This window comes from Anopheles stephensi, chromosome 2 (assembly GCF_013141755.1).
Source record: "Anopheles stephensi strain Indian chromosome 2, UCI_ANSTEP_V1.0, whole genome shotgun sequence".
NCBI classification, from domain to species: domain Eukaryota; kingdom Metazoa; phylum Arthropoda; class Insecta; order Diptera; family Culicidae; genus Anopheles; species Anopheles stephensi.
In genome coordinates this window covers 71961137-71982752 of record NC_050202.1, presented here as the reverse complement: position 1 = coordinate 71982752, position 21616 = coordinate 71961137, and the positions used below count along the sequence as shown (strand labels likewise).

Sequence of the window (21616 nt, the reverse complement as noted above, 5' to 3'; positions counted from 1 at the left end):
TTTTTAAAGCTTTAAATTGTCTCACAGATACACACACAGGCGCGTGCTGCTTTATGTATGAGCCGCGTTTTGAGTTGTTCCACTTCCTTTCCCAGCGCTACAATAAACAGTCGAATGAATTTGCTTCAAAAATAACCGATCCTACAACGGGTCTTATAATGCGTTCGCTTTACACCTCACTTAACATATGCGATTACGCATCGGCGTATTCATTGATTGCTCGCGCAATATACTTACATTTCAGGGATTTCGAAAATCGATAGCACAATTTGCCTTCGTACATATTTCTTCCAGCCTGTGCGATGTGCTCCCGATAAGGGATCGCAACAGCAGAAAATAAATCGGAGCATCGTTTTTATTTACATTTTACCTTTACGCATTACCTTTTTCCGGGTTGGTCCCATCCAAGCCGACGTAACGTAACGCACGCGTTCCATTCACAAAATCATTTCCGTTTGGGGTTGGGTGCACAAAGCACAGAAATCACGTGCCAGCGGTTAGGAAATAAACGTGCTCGCCAATCTTACATTACTACTCAATTATCTTGTGCCAATCGCACGGTTGCACCAGGGGCCTAAATACGAGATATGGCAGGTGCCCATTCTCGTTCCCCGACGGAGCGTCGCGGAGCGAGCGAGGGACGATTTTCCGTTTATTAATTCATTTTCCCAAGCAGTCGCACACCCCGTCGAGTCCCAATTTTCGTTCGGTAAAATAACTCCTGACCCCCAAAAACAAAAAAAACCCTTACGTTCCGATGCCCAATGTTGATTGTTGATCCTTGGGATTTTCAGGGGGGTGAGGGGGACAAAATGGACGAACGAAGTTTTTGCGTGTTTGTCCCACCATCGTTCTCATCCCGCTTATGCGATACGATTTTTCACACATTTTCCCCGTGTGCTGGCTCGGTTCTTCTTCTTGCTCACCGGGAAAGAAGGCCATTTTCTTCAATTTCGAGATTTTCCTTTGCCACCCTGTCGATCGAACAAGCAAGAAAGGAAGAAAACTCTCATACCCATTTTTTTACATCATAATCGATTTGCCATAATTTTGTCATACGATTCGGGGATTTACGAGTGAAAGCAAAACCAGAAATGGTTTGCGGGTGTACAGAGAGAGAGAGAGAGAGGGATATATAAAAGCACACACATACACTATAAGAGACCCAGACCCCAACATCAATCCCGTGGACCGTTTCGTTCAATTCCTTTCGGCTTCGTCTGCTTTATGTGTTTTGTTTTAGATTCATCTTGCCTATCTCGCCGCACCGAACGTACGATATGACGGCCTCCCCCCCTTTTATTTCTTCGGGAGTTATGGAAAAATGGAAACAGCTTCCCTCCCTCAGTCTACCACCCCCAAGCCTCGTGTAGCAAACGTTCTATTGCGAATTTCATCAAAGTTATCAAATTTATGATTGCCTTCGTTTCGGTTCATGAACGTGTGGGTGGTTGGAACTGGGCATGGCCGGGCGGTCCCGATGTTCGTACCGATTGTTCTCGGAACAGCGAAACAGGCGAACATAGGCAGAAGCGACAAGCGACATGGTTTTATACTTTCTGCTCGAATTCTTAATCCTCGACGAAGCCGGCAGGCGAAGGCGACGAGGATGATGATTCTGTGCCCGAAACTGGCAAGCAGAACATCGGTGGGTGGACTTTGAATTTCAATTTCGTTCCTTAAATTTTAAGCCCCCTGTCTGAGCCGGGCCTAGATCCTTGCTAATTGATTGGATTACGGGCCACGAAGAAAATGGAAGTCGGTCGCAAGCAGCAGAGAGTGAGAGAGCGAATATCTTCGCCCGGTGATGACCGCAGCAACAGCATCCTTTGGGAAGCTGGGGGTAATAGGGACAGGGGGAAAGGTTGGGCAAGAACCAGTAGATTCCGGGATCACTGTTAATTCGCTAATTTATTACCCGAAGCTACCCGGGATGCCAATCACACTGGGTGCGCTCGGTACTGGATCTAATTAGCACCCTCGATCCCATTCATCATTATTAGGCCCGACCTTGGGGGGGGGGGGGGAGGGGTGGGAGTTCGATGGGTGTAAAGAAGGGAGTTTTTGGAGGTCCTCCTTCTTCCTCCAACAGCCCTTTTTTCCAATGTGCCAGGTTCAGGCATTTTCAATCAATTCATTTTTCTGGCCTCCCAACGCCCCATAAACCCCAAGCTGGGGGAGGGTTTTGGGGGAGCGATTTTTAATATTCTTAATTGGTACAGTTTTTGGCTGCCGACAGAGATTTTCGGCTTCTTTTTTTTTGCTTCGTCTCCATGCGCCACTTTGTTTTCGATTTTGTTAGCGTCGTTTTCCTTTTTTGGTGGCCTTTGACCGTTTTTTATATTGATGCTCTACGCCAGGTTTTCATGCATTCCGTATCGACGAGTGGTGTTGACAGTTTAAGGGGAGTTGCCGCAAAGCAGCGAAGAAGGAAAAAGAAGCCACACACACCCAGGCGAAGAAGTAACAAAATGCGGGCCACCAAAAGTCATCAGGCAGCTGGTCACGGGTGTCTCCAAGGTGAAGGCAACCACGAAAACGAATTACCGGGTGAGGCATAAATAAAGGGACCGAGGTGGCCACCCTCAACTCCTAATCGAATCGACACACAGATGCGAACTGTATGTGTGTGTGTGAATGCGCCCTTTTTTGCTTTAGTTTGCTGGCATCTAAACGAAAGGAAATAAAATCATGGCAAGATGTGAAAAAAATGGGAAGCTCCACTGAACCTCCATTTTAGCATAATTGAGAAACGATTGGAAAAATTCTCTCTCTCTCCCCCCCCCCCCCTGATTTAGGTATGGCCCCGTTTTTCGGTGAAGTAAGGGACATGAAAAATGATCTACAAACATACCATTTTCCTTTCCGGTGGTCACTTTGGCCGTGGTGTGCATTGGCCCGGTGCAAAAGCCCTCAAGATCGGGGGGGCACCATTTCGGTTGGTTAGGGTGGTGAAAAATTAATTAAACGTGTTTTACATTTTTCGGCCGGTTGTTTGTCGTGTTTGCTTCTTCAGTCGAACGAGAAAGAACATTAAAACATGGGTTATTCGCTTGGCAAACTAACAAAGGCAAAAAATTATTAAAAGTATTTTTTAACATTTTAATCGATGCCTCGTCAATTGCATTCCGATGAGTCATGGTGCCAAGAAGGAAGACAAAGAGGTAAGCTTGTGTGGATAAAGAAATGATTGTTAAAGATGAATATTGAAGTATCCACTAGCGAGAAACTAGTGAGAAACAACTGAATCATACTCGATCACTATTGAGAAATAATTTAAAATAATTAATAAATAGAGCAACGACAACAAGATAATTACATGAAACTTTTACTGGTTTTCCTCTTCGACTACCATAAGACAAAAAAGACGTTAAAATTAGAGTGGTTTAATAAAATTTCATCACTTTTTTTAAATTAGAAATAATTGAACTTTGCCTTTAAAAAAGTCCGAGAGGCTCTATGGTTATTAGCTGACACATTAACGATGTCTTAAGAATAAATCTCATATTTCTCACATACGGCTCATACTGAATTAAAGAATAACATCTTCCGATAAATTTTATTACAAAAATACTCTGTTAACCCATGCTAAGGCCAGCCGAGAGTCTCTACTCTACATTAATTCGTCTTGGACAAGACATCGGCTTGAGAGGGCTTCGTCCTGGACATGGTACGCGAATTATACACAACAATGTCCACCTTGTCTGGAATATTCTTTTACAAGAATAATCAAGCTGCTAGGTCTTGCTGGCTGTATAATTGCTTACTAGACTTACTGATACCACCTAGCAGAACAGTTCGATAGTGGCCCGTAAGGGATTCGACAACTGCTGGTGCTGCTGTGTGAGACCACCGCCGCTACCATCACTTTGAACCGAGCTGCCTCTTACAGGATGTTCTTCATCGTTTGAATGGATGTATGTTCTAGATGGAGAGTTTCTGCCATATTTCAAGAGTAAACAACACTAGAGGGATATCAAAGGCTCAAAAAGGTAAATATAAATTTAAAACGGTGTTTGATGCCTATTGTGATACTTACCGAGACGTACAATAGAATGTTTCTACTGAATTTCTACAGAACAAAGAGATGATTCTTACGCGATGAATTGTTCACCCTAGACGAGATCAAAATTCGTATCCCTGAGATAATATGTTGATGATGATTCTTCCAAATTTTAGTATTGTTATACCTAGCAGAAGTATCGAAAGCAGCTAAAGCTAAATAACCGGAACGCACCTTCATATAAATGAAAAATTGGTAGAGAATCAATAGAAAATGGACAACCTGGCCCTCCGCCCTATCCTATACGATCCTATAAGACCAGATTGACCCTAGAAACGCTGTTTGGTAAATCTTTAAACGAGAGTTGGTATGATTAAAAAACACAAATTAACTATTTAACAACATAAAATATGCATAAAGCCGTTGTTATGCATCCCCATTTAAAGCCAAATGAAACAATTAGTTTCCACCCGCTGTTGATGGTAGCGTTTTCATTCCCTCATTTTTATTTTTCACCTACGTTGTTCAATTATAAAGGTACTCGCCGTCGTCGCTTTGTTTGCCACCCTGTCTCGCCAGATCGATTTTTTGTTATTTTACTTTCCCCATACTGTTACGGAAGGGGGCCATAGCTTAAGCTCTATTAAGCGCCACCAAGGTTTGGGAATAAAATCGAAGTAAAGAACTCATTAATTGCACGTGAGTGTGCTCTCTCCCCCCTCTCACCTTCTCCATGTTCCAGAGTTCATGCGTCCTTTGGTAAGGGTTGTTGTTTACCGTGTCCACCCCCCCAACTTTCCACTTGCTATCGTAAGTTTGCTATTTTCAAATTAATTAGCACTTTTTACTGGATCACGCCCGAGTATCGTTTGCGTTTCTGCTCGGGCAAGCAAACAGCAATAAGTGTTACTCGGGAAAACTTCAACTGTCGCGAGTTGATGATGATGATTTAATTTGTCCAGCACTCGAACGACCTTTCGACCGGGTCGGGCGGGCTAGTGCGAGGCGGTAGGAGGGTTACGCCTTCATGAAACAGTGATTCAATGGAAAGGAAGGTTAAGTAGAATATTTCCTTTTCCAACGAACAGTATATTACAGTCTTCCATTGGTCTTTATGATTTCATGAGCTCGGGACGGTCTTAAGCGCCTCTCAGATCATTTACAAGGAATCGAACTCGACTAATGCTTACGCTTCTTCACGTGCATCACTAAGCTCATGAGCGATTTGCTGGAACAGGAACAAAAGCTAAAAACCTTTCAATAGGGTGGACAATTTATTAATTCCTCGTATTCACCCCCGGGTTGGGTGCTTCATAATAATCGTAATGCATTTAGCAAACACGTAATCAGTCAGAGTGATTCATGTGTCCTGTAATCGGCAGGGCCGAGCGCTCTCCATGCTATATTCTCCGAAATTCTTAGACGGACGGACGGACGACATCTCAAACCCGACCCGGCCAACGCTTCCGCTTAATCCTTTTCAACAAATTGCATCTCCCGATCCTCTTACGGTTTTGCGGACATTCAATGGCAACGGTGGGGCCAAATCAATTTACTACCTGGTGCTTTTCAGCTCAATCGGTAAAGTACGTTGGTAAAATGGGCAACTGCTTAATGGATGCAGTGCAGATGGTGCATGTAAAGTCGGACAAACAACACTCCAGGTCCAACTCTGGAGACCTTAAGATCGTGCTGGCTGTGGTGACGCGGGAGAAGCGATAGGAAATGACTCCCGAAGACGATAAAAACCAACAAGCGCACAACTAAATCGATATAACGAAAAAAAAACCCGGATGAAAATGTCGCTTTTTCCTTACAGGATGGCTGAACTGGTTGTAGGGCGGAGAAAAAAGAAATCGCCAAATCTGTATGAGTTAAGCTGTATTGTTAGGCGAGAGCGTGTTAGCGAGATTGATTTCGAATCTTGTGCCGGATTTACCGATAGTCGGGATCGGATCAGCGCTAGGCCAGTAGTTGATCGAAAGCCGAATTTGGGGAGGCGAAAAACTAAAACCCAAAAGTATGAGCTCTCTGTGATGGTCCCGAAAGAGAAGAGCGAATAAGAAGCTGCCAGAAGTTTTTCCTTCACGCTGAAGGGTCATCCTTTAGCAGGGCCGTAACCTTATCAGGCTGACGGATACTACACCGGGCGGGTAAGTATCCGTCCAATTTATGGGTGAAGTGTTTGGAAATGATTTTGTTTTTTCCACTCCACTGGACCCGCCTTTTGCCTCACTTGCTGGGGCGTGCTGGGGCGGACGACGCGTGTTGATTCAATTTCGTTGAATCTCACCCATTCTTCTTCCCCCGCTCGGGATTCCCGGCCCGTCGGACGGTCGTCCCCCCGTGGTCGCTTTTCCGTGACGTAGTGAAGAAGTTGTTAGGTGGTGTTAAGGGAACAGGAAATTAAATTGACAATGGGGATGGTGGTGACTTTTATCCCGATCCGCATGCGGCCCTTCGGAGCGAACGTTCGTTGCTTTCGTATAGTTCGCCTATCTCCTGTTCGCCTATTCCATCACCCGGAACACTGAACGCACGACAGGGAGGGACGACTGTCATCCTGTGTCAATATGATGACCGTCTTTCGGCACAAAATCTACGACCGGACACCCACCGGTCTCCGACGCTTGCCGGTGACACCAGGGTTTGATCTGTCACGCGTGGATCTTGCGGTTGCTCGGGCAACCTGTACGGCCGTCTGTTTCGCTGTTTGACAACCGACGGACAGGCCACGCGTAGGCGACGCCAAAGAAGCTACAAACGCAGCGCGTAGCTCGCCAAAATCGCAAGACGCATCACGACCTGTGGTCCGTCACGTAGTGTGTGTGATTTGAGAAATTTAATAAACCTTGCCAAACGTACTGAACGGCGCTACGCCAGTCAACGGAAAAGGCTACGCTTATTAGCACACATATGGTCGGAGACCACTGTGAGGATGGACTCACCACACGCACACACATACACGCTGGAACTCTTTCAAGAACGGTAATAAAATTCGGACCAATGTGAAAGGTCCGTGCGGGAGCTGTCGTGTCTTCGCTCCGCTGATTGTAATGGACGTGGTAGTGGCCACCCCGAAGATATTACGGACCGAGATTCTGTTGATGGTGCGTTTTTGATCTGTCCCGTATGTCAACACTTGTCCTCGGGGTCGAGGCAACAAGATCGACAGCGTCTGAAATGAGGTCTCGTGACTCCGGACGGTCCCTACAGATGCCACCCCTTGCGTTATGCCCGTCATGACGGGCTGTCACAATTGTGGACCAGTAATGTCTGACGATACCGGGTAATATCTTGCCTCGCACTAATATCAATATATTACCACCCTCTGGCCACGCCTGCTGCACGTACTTCACCCACGTTGCACGTCTGCTTGCTGTCGCAGTAATGGATTCTAAGCTTCACATTTGATTCAATTTCTGCGAAACGATTTATTGAACGCTTATCGATTGGTGAAGGGTGGTGACCCGGTCATCCAGCTGGGTGTGCTGTGGGTCAACTGTGTAAAATCTAGTGCTCAATATTGCTATCTGCTCGGTTGGTCAGCGTATGAAATATTGAACGTTGGTTCCATTAAAAAGTGTAATCAGTTTCAGATGAAATTGGCTTGAAATGATTCAGGAACGGATTGGTCGGGCTGGTTTTAATTGCGGACACTCTCTTGGTTCAGGCAATCAATATTGCAGGCGGGTAAGGAATAGATTGATTTTTATGGAAACTAAACTCGTCTGAAAGCTGCAATGTTTGTGTGGATACTTTGAGGACTAAAAACTGAGCTTAAGTTTAAGTAAAAAGTAGCATAAAGAAGGAAGAAACGTTTCACTTCCCATAAGTTGTAAAAAAACGTACGTAACTCCCTACTTTCTCCCACCATGTCAAGGCGAGTGAAGTATTGATCAATGAACGATCGCTTCCAGCCTCTCAGGCCATAGTCCGCTTTTTTATGGGTTTGCTTAAAATGAAAGATTGATACATCACGCCCGTCCGGGTGTTTTTGTGAAAAAGCGCACACAAGCAGGCAAGCATTAAAAACCGAACCAGGGGCGGTTGTGGCAAGAATGGGCATAAATCTTGCAGTTGCCATTCGGCTCGTTAAAAATCCCACCGGGACCCATCATACCTACGGCGCCCATCCCAGTTTGCCGAGCTGCTCGTAAAAACCGGCTCCGTTTCCATTAACAACTTTATCCCTGAAATCACTGGGGCCTGATGGGTGAGAAGAAGGCGCCCAGTGGCCAGATCACTGCTCGTCTTGGGTTCATCAACAGCGTCATCTGCCTCGTTGATGGCAGACGCTCGCAGACCATCGGACACAGACTCGTCCGTTATCGGACGTGTTTCTGGGAGATACGTGCAAAACACCAAACTGCCGCACACACACACACACACTCACACCCGACCGTTGTTGCATCCTTTCAGAAGGATGCCTTAGCGATTGACGGATGGAAACATGAGCCATGGGTGGTAGGAAGGGAGGAGCCGGTTCCAAATTTAGGGAACTGGACGATGCTTAATGGCTCACTCGAGTGTGGAACACGATTAGAACCGGCGGTGTTTGTCCGCTGCCGGCACACTGTGGATGTGAAGGATGCTTTATTTTTGATCCGGGGCCTTCATAATTCGTGCTCGTGTGTTGTTGCGAATGATGAGTGAAACCTTTTGAAAATATTCTCACATCATCATCGTTAACTTGTTTGCCTTTTTTTCTTTTGTTTAGCGAGCATATCTTTGCGCCTTGTTTATTTTGCGTTAGCAAGTTGAGTGGTGAAATGAAGAGATAGAGCTTTAAACATTTTGTTGAAAAATGCTAAGCTCGTGAGGTATAAATCTTTATCAGAATAGAGTGTTAAAGTGTGAGTTTAATTTCCAGTTCAATATTTTTGGACGCTTCACTCTGCTCTGCCTAAACAACGGGCTCAGAACCAGCAAGAATGTACTTACATGCCTGCCGCTACATCATCCAACCGGTCGCATAATTCATCTTTGCTCTGGAAGATGCTCGGCACGATAATTAGACCGTCCATCCGTCGGTCCGTCCGAGAAAGCCCAAACATGCCAATCCGTAACTAATTGGTGTTTTATGTTAGCCCATTAACATTTTCCCAGACCATCTACCAGGATACCATCCGGGCAATGGTGCTGGTTTCAGCATCAGGATCCACACACACACTATTATCCCGTACCGTCCCATTGTCCAACGATGTGGTGTCAGAAGTCAAAAAGACTCCGTACGGATCCATCCGTGCATGGATACGTGGAGTAGACCTTTGCCGGAGCAGGGCACAACAAAAAGCATTCCGTTTAAAAATGATCGTGTAACAACCATTTAGCGCACTCGGCCCTCTGTGTGTGTGTCTCTCTCTCTCTCTCTCTCTCTCTCTGGAGCGCACTAAATTTGCGCTTAGAAGGAAATTAATTAGAAGGGAAGATTGGTGGTTTTGCGCCAGAAATAGTTCATGTGCGCCTCTCCACTAAACGTCACGGCGACGCGTCTCGTGCAAACCGACACTGATAAGGGCGCTTGACCACACGACCACCATCCGACGGGGCACGCTTGATGCGTTGCGCTTGCACCAAAATAAATGATTTCCTTCCCTACCCCAAAACGGGGTGTTAAAAAGAGTTGTTTTTCGCTCGCTCGGTACACGGCTCCGAGGCCGATGTGTCCGTCAACCGAGAAGCAGTTTCACACGTGCCCGTACGGCGTGGTGCGATTAAAGCGAACCGCTAGCTTTGGCTGGCTGGCTGGAACCCTTCCAAAGAGGAATGTCATGTTCTCAAGGGCGCACCTAACAGCAGAGGACCCTTTTGTTGCAAGATAACGACGGTATGTGTGTGTGTGTGCGTGCGTGTGTGCACGAAACGTGTTCGCATTACCGAACCTGCTGGGAATCAAAGGGATCGTCGTTCCCGCAATTCTAAACCCCACCAGCACAAGCAGCCAAGTGATTGACATTCAATTACTCAATCACTTTAGTGACTCCGGGCTGCCGGATTCGGAACCACTAACGCCCGGTGTGTCACCTCTTTTTGGGGGACCAATATAACTAACTTAACTAACGTACGCCCACTGTTTGTTGGACTGTTGCTGGATAGCCCTTTATAGAGGGTACGGTGCGATGCATCCATAAAAGGCACCCTCTTATCTCGGTACTCTCCTGTTTGACAGCTCGTCAACGAGTGTGCTCGGCCATTGATGAACGTATGGCGACCGTAACATGGGGGCATATTTCCATATGTCAATGGTGATAGCGGCGTGATGGTGTGATGGTGTAACACTGCCAAACCGTGGTGACATATGATGCTGCATGGTAATGCATCGTGCGTTACGGCTTGCTGTGTGCGTCGCCCGGCACACTTACTCGTCATAATCCGGTTACGCATGCGAGTGTGCGACGGTACGTCAGTCTATTTGCGTAATTGAATGTTGTGCGTGGACCTTTCGCCCTTATTACTCGTGCGGTTTAGCATTCGAGCAAGAAATCTAAACGTGAATTTGAAAAACTTTGATGTACATCATTTGAGTAAAAAGCTTATATAAACGTATAAACGGGTTGTATTGAAGTTAAAAAATTTTCAAAGAAAAAATCTCAAATGGTGGATTTTTCTTGCTAGTTTTTTCTTAAAAACAAACAATTTAATTCATCATAAATAGGAAATTACACACTGAACAAGCTATCAGAAACAATTAATTTAATAGTACGCTTTAATTGTTCTTGTAGTTATATTGAACAGTTTTTGGATTTGGTTTCATAGTAACTTTGAGTTTATCCGGTTAAATATAAATCTGAGAAGAAACGAACGATTTTTTTCATTTGCAAGTTATTTATCTTCATACCGAACAATACACTTCCATGTAAGAACTCGTTTCCGTTTATGAACAACCAGGCGTCTCCATCGTATGGGTCGAAGGCGCCCGTCATGAGTACGCAGCACAAATTCTGAATAAACTTTTAAAGTTAATAAAAATGTATGAACGTATTTTGCAAAATTAACAACCTACCGTTATAAGCAATATGACCAAATCTTCTTACAAGAATACATTTATTGTGCCGTACTTCATTTGATTCAAAATATTTGTTTTATTGATGTTTTTTTATTGCGTAAAATTTTTGCAAAAAAACTCTATGTAAAACAACTATTTTAATTGTTTTTCCAAATACCTGGAAAACCAACAGCAATCAACTTTTCCCAGTTTTAATGCATCGGTAACAACAAAACCAAATTTGACTGTCAACGACCAGGCGCCTCCATTAATGGGAAATCAGCAAATAAAAATCTCTTTTGCTTTTAAAAACAGTTTCTAAACAACCATAAACTCAGTTTCAAATAGAAATTGATCTTGTTAGCCTTGTATGGCTGCATATGAAGGCTAAAAAACTTTACATTACGTAGATTAATTTAAAATTTTGGCTTGACTGTATGTCTACAAATACTAACCAAAAAACTGCCAGCCCTTTAGCGTACGTGTTGGTGGTCGCTACCAATCCCTAGATTGCAGTTTTTACGCTTTGAGTAATCCAAAAATTCAAAATTCACCATCACAGTGGTAGCAGTGGCTTATGGCTTTGGAAATTTCACCGAAACCGAACATGTGTGTGAGCACAGGAACCGGTAATTTCACTCGCACCGCATTCCATTGTCGATCGTGCATCCGTACCACGCACGGCGGTTATTGCGGTTTGCAGCGCTCTTTAGCTGCAGCCGGGTGCACTCTGGGCGTCTTGTTTGCGCTTTCCTGGCTGCTGGCACCCGGGCGCCACCTCAGCAAATTGCATTCACAGTGTGCGGAGCCGGACCCGACTTGGCAAACATTGTAACAGGTTGGAGAGCAGTTCTCTTGTTGTCGGCAGCTGTACAGCGTCGTCAAGCTCCGGACACGGGTGTAAAAGCCCGTCATCACCGGTTGCACCGTTTCGGGGTCCCACATGCCGTACGGAGCCGTTTTCAGCAAGGGCTGGTTTAAAGATGCGACGAACTAAAACGGGACAGCAACCGGAAGTTCAACGTTCAGGTAAACTTCCGAGCGCAATCCCGTGTGAGTGTGCGGTGTGCAGCTTCTTTGTGTGCGCCACCTTGGGTCTTCATCAGCGCTGGCGTGCTGAGCAAAGCAGAACAGACAGCATTTTTGATTAAACTCATACTGTGCCAGCGCCCCCGGGATCGACTAGTGATAAAGGTCTTGTTGTTTTGCTTCCCTTCTGATGATTCGCCTGCGGAACGAACTCTTGGCCAAAAAAAAAAAGAGGCAAGCTTTCGAAAGCTTGCAATAGTTTTTTTTTTAAACATTGTACATTGTTCATACGGGTGCAAAATCATACTTTGGCTTCCACTTGTAGGCATGTGTTCGGTGCTATTACCGCTCGGTGAAAGAAGTCATCCGGGTGCTGAATAGGACCTTAGTTGTAGACTTTACCTTGCAAGTATCGCGTTTAACTCTACGCTACGGTGTGCTATTGTTTCCTGCGGGCCTTTGTTTTGTCTCGAGTACCGTGTCCCATTCAGTATCCCGTTGTTCATCTGTTTTGGGCGGGCGGGAGTTGCTTTTGTGAGCATGATTCTGCTTGATAGATTTGGACGGTGATGACTTCAACCGACAAAAAATCGGTGCTTTTGAACTGTGCTACAACTACGTAAAGATAAAAAAAAGGTTCGTTCGCGATAATAATTATCTTTATGTGAATTTACAACTTAAGGTTCAAACTTATTTAAAATTAAATTCCCTCAACGACAGACAATAAATAAGCAAAAAACAATACTTCAATCACCCTTAAAGTTTCGAGTGCATTTGGCACTAGATTTTTAAACCCTCCCCATCAAACAGAATACTGCAGCGGAAATGTATTCTTCTCTCAAGCTTTTACACGTTTCGGCACGCAATAGCCTTTAAAACAGTGCCAGTACAACTTTATCAATTCGTTCCCATCATTGATTTATCTCAGGCTTTATTGCATCCAATCCAATCGAGGAAGCGTTCAATGTGTCACGGTAAAAGACATTGACACGTCTCCTACGTCCTGTTATCTGCGATCGGTACCTTCGAATGTCTCCTATAAGATACATAAACATGCGTTTGTAGCTGAATGCGTGAAGCAAAACAAGAACGAATCAATTTCCCTGCTGCCATCACGCGCAAACAGTGAAATTCGACGCATTACGTATCTCGACGTACGATGCATACATTATCTTACAGGACCATAAAATCTGCGAAACGATGCGTCTTGACACGTTGCCGGCAAGTTGGTATGGTACGACCAACACACACGCATGGTGAGGTAGCTGTTACCTACCTAGCTGGTGCTGGTCTTACAACACCTCACCTGGTCCTGGTGGTATAATCACGGACACTCATATTTTATGCCCTGCATTCGCAACGAACGCCCCGTAACGCGTGCTCTTTATGGCCGCGGTACCGAGCCAAGCCTTTCGATGGCTCGAATCAAGTGCGAGGACCACACTTCGGAGCGTTACGTACGAGGTTATACTCGTCCAAATGCAGCACCGCTCCTGTGCTGTGACGAGCCATTCTATACCGGCAGAGTTTTACGAGGACAATTTTCGTGCCCCCTCGTGCGCCTTATCGTACACTTATTCTTCTACCGAAGCGCCGGCATGCGGTTCCCGGTGTGAAAAGAGTTGGACCAGGCAGGCATTAAATCTTCTTATGAATGTAAACAGAGTGTGTGAGTGTGCGCCCTACACGGTTAATGATTTATCAGAACAAGGGAATCGTGAAATATATTAAGCCACTGCAATGTAACGCTTCGTGTAACTCAATGTAACAGCACAGAATTCATTGTAACTTTTCCATTTAAAATATAAATCACTTTTATATGAAATTTTAATTCAAATTCTCGTCACACCGTCACTTCGGTTCCACACAACTCGCTTCCCCACAAGCACAATCAGTCATCACAACTGTTGCAATTTTTCGCAATTAAAATTGTTTACAAGAACCGGTTCTTTGTTCGGAGTTAATTTTGCACCGGCTAGCACCAGCCACCAGAATCTACTTATGCAGCCCTTTTCTATTGTTACATTTTTCCTTGCCCTTCTCTTTAGTTCCCCGGTGCTAACAAACACAGCAACAAAAAAAAAATGAGGATGCCAATTGTTGAAATGACATTTTGTATCACACAATACACGCCTGCCTGGCTGTGCCGTATTACGAGAACAATCGGTCGCTAATGAAGGCAGAATGTTAATCATTCACTTTCCCGGTGGAAACTGTGTAATAAGGTTTGGGGCGAATGGAAAAGGCAACGATTGCAGTTATCTGCACCGTACACCAACTTTCCATCCTACCAGCTTTTATTGCTTTTCAAACAAGAAATCTACAAAGTATCCACTTTACGCCCGCTGAAGATTGTGGTGACGCGTTCTGTGTATCTGTGTGTGACCTATGATCTTTATTAGTGTGAAATTAGTGGAACTCGTTGCTGGGGCAAGTGCACGAGACAGCTATCGCACTGGATGTCTTAATTACAATCCACGCTGCTGTTGCTGCTTTGCAGCGTATTGTGCCTCCCACTTGGCTGATCTTCAGCGTGCCACTTAATTATCACTGCCAAGCGTCACTCTGTTATGCATGTATAAGCTACTACCCAGGCAACCGTCACCCGTGTGCGTTGGCGCACACTACTGACAAGGTGGAAAGTAGTCACCGAAAAGGCCTGAGCCTGGCTGCGCTTAGGTGGAATTATTTGAACCAAGCTCAATCATCGCTCTGTTTACCGGTGTTCCGGAAATTGTACAGTAAACCGAAGCAAATATTACATTGCACCGTTGAGTGAATGATCGAGCGAAGTGGGGGTACATTCAAAAACCAGCCAGTATTTTGTCACGTACAGCTAATAAACTGCGTCCTTAGCCAGTGGGTACAAAGCTTAGAGGGAAACATAAATTTTTCTCTCTCTCATCTCTTCTTTCTTTGCGAGATGTTTCACGAGAACTTGTTTTGGCCATGAAAGCGCACTTGAGCACTGTTATTTTTTTATTTGAAAAGTTAAACCAGTCGAACCGGTGCAACCAGGTACACCAACCGTGCACGTGAAACGGGTGAATGATGGCAAAAAAAAACCGAATGCAACAACGATAAGAAGATCCCACTTCAGCCTGCGGGATAATGAGAAAAACTGTACAATGACGTGACAGAGTAATTGGGCCTGCTCGGACGAATGGAATGTCTGGAACGGTCCGTGTCTGCCGGTGCTTAACAACGTGTGAGACAAGCAGTGCAAAAGCCTTCCGTTGACAGCAACAAGGCCCTCGTGCATCAAGGGTAGGAATCGGCCGGTAGCATCCCGAGCCATGCGCTCCAATATGACAGATCATTAGCAGATGTGGCTGACGGCTGCTGCTCTATTCGTACACAACACCAACCACCGCTCGAGGGCTTGCCTTTTTGCCTTGCTTCCGTTTCGCTCGCTGATTTCCGGGTTGAGTTGCTCCCTTTTCTGCTCAATCCTTCTCTCTGCTATGTTATTTAGTTTCTAGGCCAATTGTGCTTCAAACTTTGCCCCCGGGGAAGCTAACACCTCGGTACAGCAATAGGTATAATTATTTAAATTCCACCGAGATTAATTTCACGTTTCATAACTCGACTTTTATTGTCATAAATTGTTTACATTAACTGGTGGTGGTAGGAAGGGATTTGTTTTGTATGGATGATTTTTAAAGCAGTCTAAATCAATCACTGTTCCCGAGTGGATGAAGCGGTTGTCTGTTGTAATCCCATTCTAACTTTATTGGTTTATCTGTCAGGTAGAACTTGAGCGACCGGCCTAGCTAGAAGCAACAGGGATCCGGCTTCCAAAAGCTTCAAGCAACCGGACGCACCGGATGCGGTGCATGTGGTGTTTGCTGTTAGCTTAAGAACGAAACGGCTTGTGTTTAATGCGTTCCCATGAAAATTTACTGCTTACCATCGTTGTTGCCAGCGTCCCGGTGAAGTGAAGAACCAATATTTACGTACATGCTTCAACGACACGGCCGGCTTTCCACACTCAAGAGCTAGAGCCCCACATGTTGCAAGGTACGTTGCACATCGCCTGTAACCGAACCGATGCGACGAGCCAGTTTCAGCAGAGCTCGAGAAACACTTTGATTTGAAGATTGCATTACTCAGACGACACTAGCGAGCGTGATGGGGTTGTACGATAGCCGTTATAGATTTCCTCGTAACTGTAACACTTGGAAACACAATTTCTGGTGGGGAAAATTCAGTGAATTTTAACACTTTCAAATGTGTTTTCGGGAGAAAAACAAAAGCACCATTCGATATGAATCTTTGTGCATTATAGAGTCCACCCTACTACGACTATTTCTGTTGGGGCCTTTAGAATTCCGTGCGTGGAATTGACTGCTATTATTAAAGTTGTGGAAATGTCTATTCATAACACTTCGACGAGCGAAAATGGACCAGAAAAGAAATTAATTAAGCAAAATATAAATTTACGTAGGCATTAATCAGCGATCCCTTTTGAAGGGAATGAATTATATGAAAGCTGCCATTCATTATTGCATTTTATTGAATGAATACTGTTGATTGATATTTTTTATTGTTGCACACAATCTATCCGTTGTCCCAAGCGGGTTTGAATTCGCACCAGATATGCCTGCTATTTATCTTCTCTTTTGTGTATATTTTTTGTTAATGATTTTTTTCTTTTCTTTCAACTAACTGAAGACAAAACTTGATCAAAAAGTATATTAAAAAATAAAAATAAAAACTCCCGACAGTAAAAAATATTATTATAAAATTTCACCCAGTTCAATCAATACTAAGGTAAAAGAAAGAGGCAAACGAACGTACCACATTCGATACCACGCGGCTCAATTATGTTCTACGTATGAAGGATGTGTTTCTAATCAGATATAAAATAATAACTGTTCGTGTCAGTACGGTTGGCGAACGACGATCGAAACCATTGCGTTAGTTTATTACAAACATGCCCCGTACGCAGCGGTAACCGAAACCGTGTGGCGGTGCACGTGCAGCTAATCGAGCGATAAGCGATGTAATAAAACAATAAGCAGCATAAATTTTGCGCAAACTGTTGTACGTGATTGGAATATCAAAACGGGCCGGCCTAATTCGGGTGTTCGAACAGTGTTGTTCGATTGGTCTTTGGGGATGTTATGGGGTGTGCGTTTGCGTGAGCCTAACGCACGAACCGCAGGATAAGGGTCAGCCTTCCGGTTCCGCTCATACATAAATAATTAGCTTCACTTTATCTTCAATACATCAAATAATTTGCGAGTCGCTTCACAAGAGTTGGGAGCTGTTAACATATTTGTGTATGAGTTTAAAATTAATGGTTGCTGAAATGAGAAGAACAATGTTTAGCATTATATTACCTTTAAAAAATGCTGATACCGAGTTATATATTTAATTTTACCGGCGTAAAAATGTAGCCATCACAAATAAACTATGCAAGCTATAGATAAAATAGGTCAAATAAATTGACCAACTGTGCTGTTTTACTAAGAAGTTCAGCAATTTAGCGGATTACAATTAAATTAATTTATGACTTCATTAAAGTCTGTAGTAGTGGCAACAGCGGCGCCGGTCTTCACACGGCAGGACCGGGGTTCAATTCCCATCTGGGCCGTTCGTCTATAGTATGAACTTACTGTCCAACTATGCGGTATTAATAAGCCTAGTAAGCCAGATATGGCAGGCCGTTACCTAAGAGATCGTTAAGCCAATAAGAAGAAAAAGAATCTATTCTCTATATTACAAGAAGCTTCTTTAGATTCATTATAAATAATAATCTTGCCCAGATTCAATATTATTAAACGCTCACCAATGAACCTTTCCGTTGAAGACCACCCTCAACGATATCATAACTGATCAACACCTCTTCTTATGGCCCAAAGTTTTCAACTTTCGCTTGTAGAACTTGTCAAGCCGAATGACCTTTCCTCGAGTCACCCTTAACATACACGATTCATTAGACGATACGTTTCAGTGAAACCAAACCAAAAAAATACGAACGGCCCACCAGAAGCAACAATGTCCGCATCGAACGATTATGGACCAATCTGAACGATATTAGCCGTACACCGAAACGTATCAAACGTCAGTCGTTCGTAGGTTCGAAGGTTGCAAAGTGTAAACAGTGCCAGCCCAGCGAAGCTTAATAAAGCGGAAATCGGATCGAAAATAGCCGCTGCAAACGGTCCATCTTCACACCGGGCAGGGTGAACGTGTGAGCTGCGTAACGCTTCGATACGGACCGTCATTACGTTGGGTCGTTCGGCCCACCGGCACCCCGGAGGTCATAATGCGTTGCGGTGTCCGATGAAGTGGAACGGAGTTTTCAGAGAATTAATTAAGCATGTCAGCGAAAATGGTACGGAAAAAGGATCATTCCCAGATCGGAAAATCTAAATCGTACAGTGGACTGGGACTTTCCCACCGATGTCGGGAAAACCGTACTAGGCACGTTTTTTTTATGAAAGAATTATCGCATTCGCGGCTCTGGTATCGCACAGATGATTCTGCTGGATCAGCATTCTAAAAACGGTACACAGTATAGTGAGCGGGAAACAAGTGAACGATGTAAAGTAAATTTTTATACGAAACGAAGAACAAAATCCTGCTGCCCAACCCAATGGCAAATATTGCAGTCAGTGGGAAAGGTATGCAAAGAGGCAAAAAATAAATGCAGAACAAGGCTAAAAGATGCTTTCATTCCGGCGATGAGTGGCCACAGTGCAATAATCTTTCTCATAATGGCTAACTAATGCGGTCGCATTCACTACGGAAGTGCGGAAGTTGGTTTGAAAGAATTTCAAATTACAACACGGGGCAAGTTAAACGAACGTAGCAGAAAATTCCGACACCGAGGAGAGGGAAAAATTGAGTATTTCATTGTGTTTCAATTTCAATCTGCCTCGGTATTATAGCATCATTTGGTGGTGAAACAGCACGAAATGTGATTAAAAATTAGTCATAACGATAAAAATTTACCTTTACGATCAACTGTTACACGCTAGCGGAGCATGAAGGTTCGCTTAAAGTTGAGTAAACTCTGGTTATTATGGACAGTGTAACGCAGGATCGAATTGTTATTTAGACACGGTGCAGAAAACGATTCATCGATATTTTAAAGCATTTGGCCGTCTTCCCTACCAATAAATCGATTATTCTCAGCTATTGCACAACTAGGTCACTCATGACGAGAGTTACACAATTGCTATATCTGAATAACGTTATTGTTATGATCTTTTATTAACTACAAGCAACCGTAAACGGCTCACAAACAAACAAGTCAAACATTATTAAACTTTACTTTTACTACTGTCTGGACCTAATTAACGCTCTATCGGGAAGTAAAACGTGGAACTTTCATAGATAGAAGCCATACTCGCAATGATAGTGATAGCAACATGCTTCGCTATAATCGAGCTAATCATTATCGTGACTTGCCTCTCCGAATACAAAATATAAGGGACATCTTTTCTTCAAAATGGGCAGACAGCATGCTACTGAAGTTATTTGCAGCACAATATCACTCATCTCTGGCACTGCCTTGCTTGAACAGGTCGTCTCATCGTAAGCATCCTTCGGCTGCAGGTCGAAAATCCAACGCTCCAGCACTTTGTTCCGGCCGGTGTAAATGTACACCATAAACTTGGAGATCTGCTTTGCTTCTAGGAAACCTGCAACACCGAATGGAACCATTTCCTGTACTACACGGAACCGGAACCACATTATACACGGGAGCAGGCGATACTTACGTTGCGTATCGACCATCACTTCGTCCACATAGGCTTGAATTTTCTGGTTGCACGGTAACATCAACGGTACACCGTCGTACATTCCGCATCGAAATCCTTCCCTAAAGCTTATGCCTCGCTGGTAAATGATGGAATAGACGCTGTGCTCTGTGGAAAAATAGCAGGACATTCACGAAACCAAACATGTTTACATTCGCGATTGTCGCCATTGATGCCCGCACTCACTCAAGATCACACCTATATCCGACGTGGACGCGTGCAACGTGAAGCAAAAATCTTTGGTATCATGCATTTTTTCGATTAATTCACCCATATACTAACAAAAAATTAATATTTCTTCTTTTTATAACAGAAATTTGGACAGATGCGCGCACTGCGGTACAAGCGACTGATCGGTAAAATAAATTTCCAAACTGACACGAGCTGTCAAATGATCCCCAATGTTGACATATGAGTCGCCGAGTGTTAAGATTGGGGACATTTATTTGAACTTTTATCCTGAACTAAAGTTTATGCAAGTGCAAGATTTGCTGTACAGTAAGTAAGTGGGTAAAGGAAGTCTCACTCCAAATTTCACTTCTTTCACGACTTTGAATAAGTGATATTGATAACTCTGTGCAGATCAATCAGCGCATCGCGCTCTCTCTTTCTCTCGCATACATCTATCTCTGTTTCTCTAGTGCGCTCGTTTTCTCTTTCTCTCTCTCTCTCGTTCTCTCAAGCTGTGCAAACGCTTATCATCAAATACCATCAAATTAAAGTAAAATCAGGCATGAAACATAAAATGGCCAGTTTATCAATTTCTCCAATTTCTTTATAAGCGCTTGTGTATACCGTCGATCATCAGCCTTCTGGTTTGTGTTATTTTTTCTTTACTGTAATTTCAAGTAAATACACTCCACGTGTACGCTAGCTGCCGATGCCTGTATATTTATGATAAGTATCATACAATTTCTCGAAACACCTCCGACATTATGATGAACCCTATCCCGGACGAGAATGCTTCGGCTGGAACTTAAATCCACCATCAAGCATTGTCAGTGTTTTGAAATTCAATTGGTCTCCCTAGAATCGAAATGGGGCAAACCGCTCGGGAATACATGCTTTTACGAGAGCCTCGGATGCTGCTGGGAGCACCATTGCGCTTTTGGCATTTGCCGTCATAATGGATATGCTTTTGCTGATGCCGCTGAACCGATGGGAGGGCAGGCATAGTCCCAGCCGTCCCTAATCAGCTTTTACCACTTTGCCACGTTTCTTCGATTTTTGAACCTGCCGTGCGGATGGAACCACTGTCCGATCGATGGATTTGTTTGCCGCAATCCATCCTTGCTGGAAAAGAGTGGGCAACGGTGGAGTGGTGGAGAATACCACGTTCACGGATTCGTACGGACAGCTTACGGCACGAATGTACTGAAAATATGAACGGATTCTTCTCCCTCCGGGGCAACATGGTTGCTTCGTCGGTTTCTCCCGCATACCGTTTTCCCCGACATTGGCACCGGTGATCCGATATGGTTGGTGGGAATGGATCCTGTCAAAAGAATTATTCCGCCAGGGCGAATCCTGTCGATGAAGCTCCTCCTAGGAGAAGCTTTGGCTAATAGCTTCGTACCGGCAGTGTGTTCTACGGTCAAAATGACAAGAAGCCACATTTGCCTTGGGTAGAACAGTTCCTACGGTACCATTATCGTTGATCCTCGCCAAAATCCGTGGGCTGATGGATTTTTCCTGCCCCATTTTACCTTTGCGACAGCGGAGGTAATAGACTGGATCAATACATGGCGAAAGAAAGCTACAATCAGAACAGGTGATCCGGCCATGCTGGATCGTTTGTTTTACGGAAGGTTTGATTGAGCAGTT

The 21616-nt window shown here is 44.3% G+C and overlaps 1 protein-coding gene across 1 annotated transcript; it reads right to left on the bottom strand.

Annotated features, from left to right (window-relative positions):
- Nucleotides 1-19311: 19311 nt before the first annotated feature.
- Nucleotides 19312-20118, bottom strand: LOC118504682. The gene is made up of 3 exons (XM_036039496.1): nucleotides 19979-20118; nucleotides 19754-19900; nucleotides 19312-19675 (listed from the first exon to the last, which is right to left on the bottom strand). Exons 1-3 carry the CDS (start codon nucleotides 20064-20066, stop codon nucleotides 19422-19424), a joined length of 489 nt encoding a protein of 162 aa, XP_035895389.1. The 5' UTR covers nucleotides 20067-20118; the 3' UTR covers nucleotides 19312-19421.
- Nucleotides 20119-21616: the final 1498 nt, after the last annotated feature.

Coding starts and splice junctions, on each gene's coding strand:
- LOC118504682 (XM_036039496.1), bottom strand. CDS start 20,066: ATGGGTGAATTAATCGAAAAAATGCATGATACCAAAGATTTTTGCTTC. Junction 19,901..19,978: donor GGATATAGGTGTGATCTTGA/GTGAGTGCGGGC, acceptor ATTTTTCCACAG/AGCACAGCGTCTATTCCATC. Junction 19,676..19,753: donor AGTGATGGTCGATACGCAAC/GTAAGTATCGCC, acceptor TCGGTGTTGCAG/GTTTCCTAGAAGCAAAGCAG.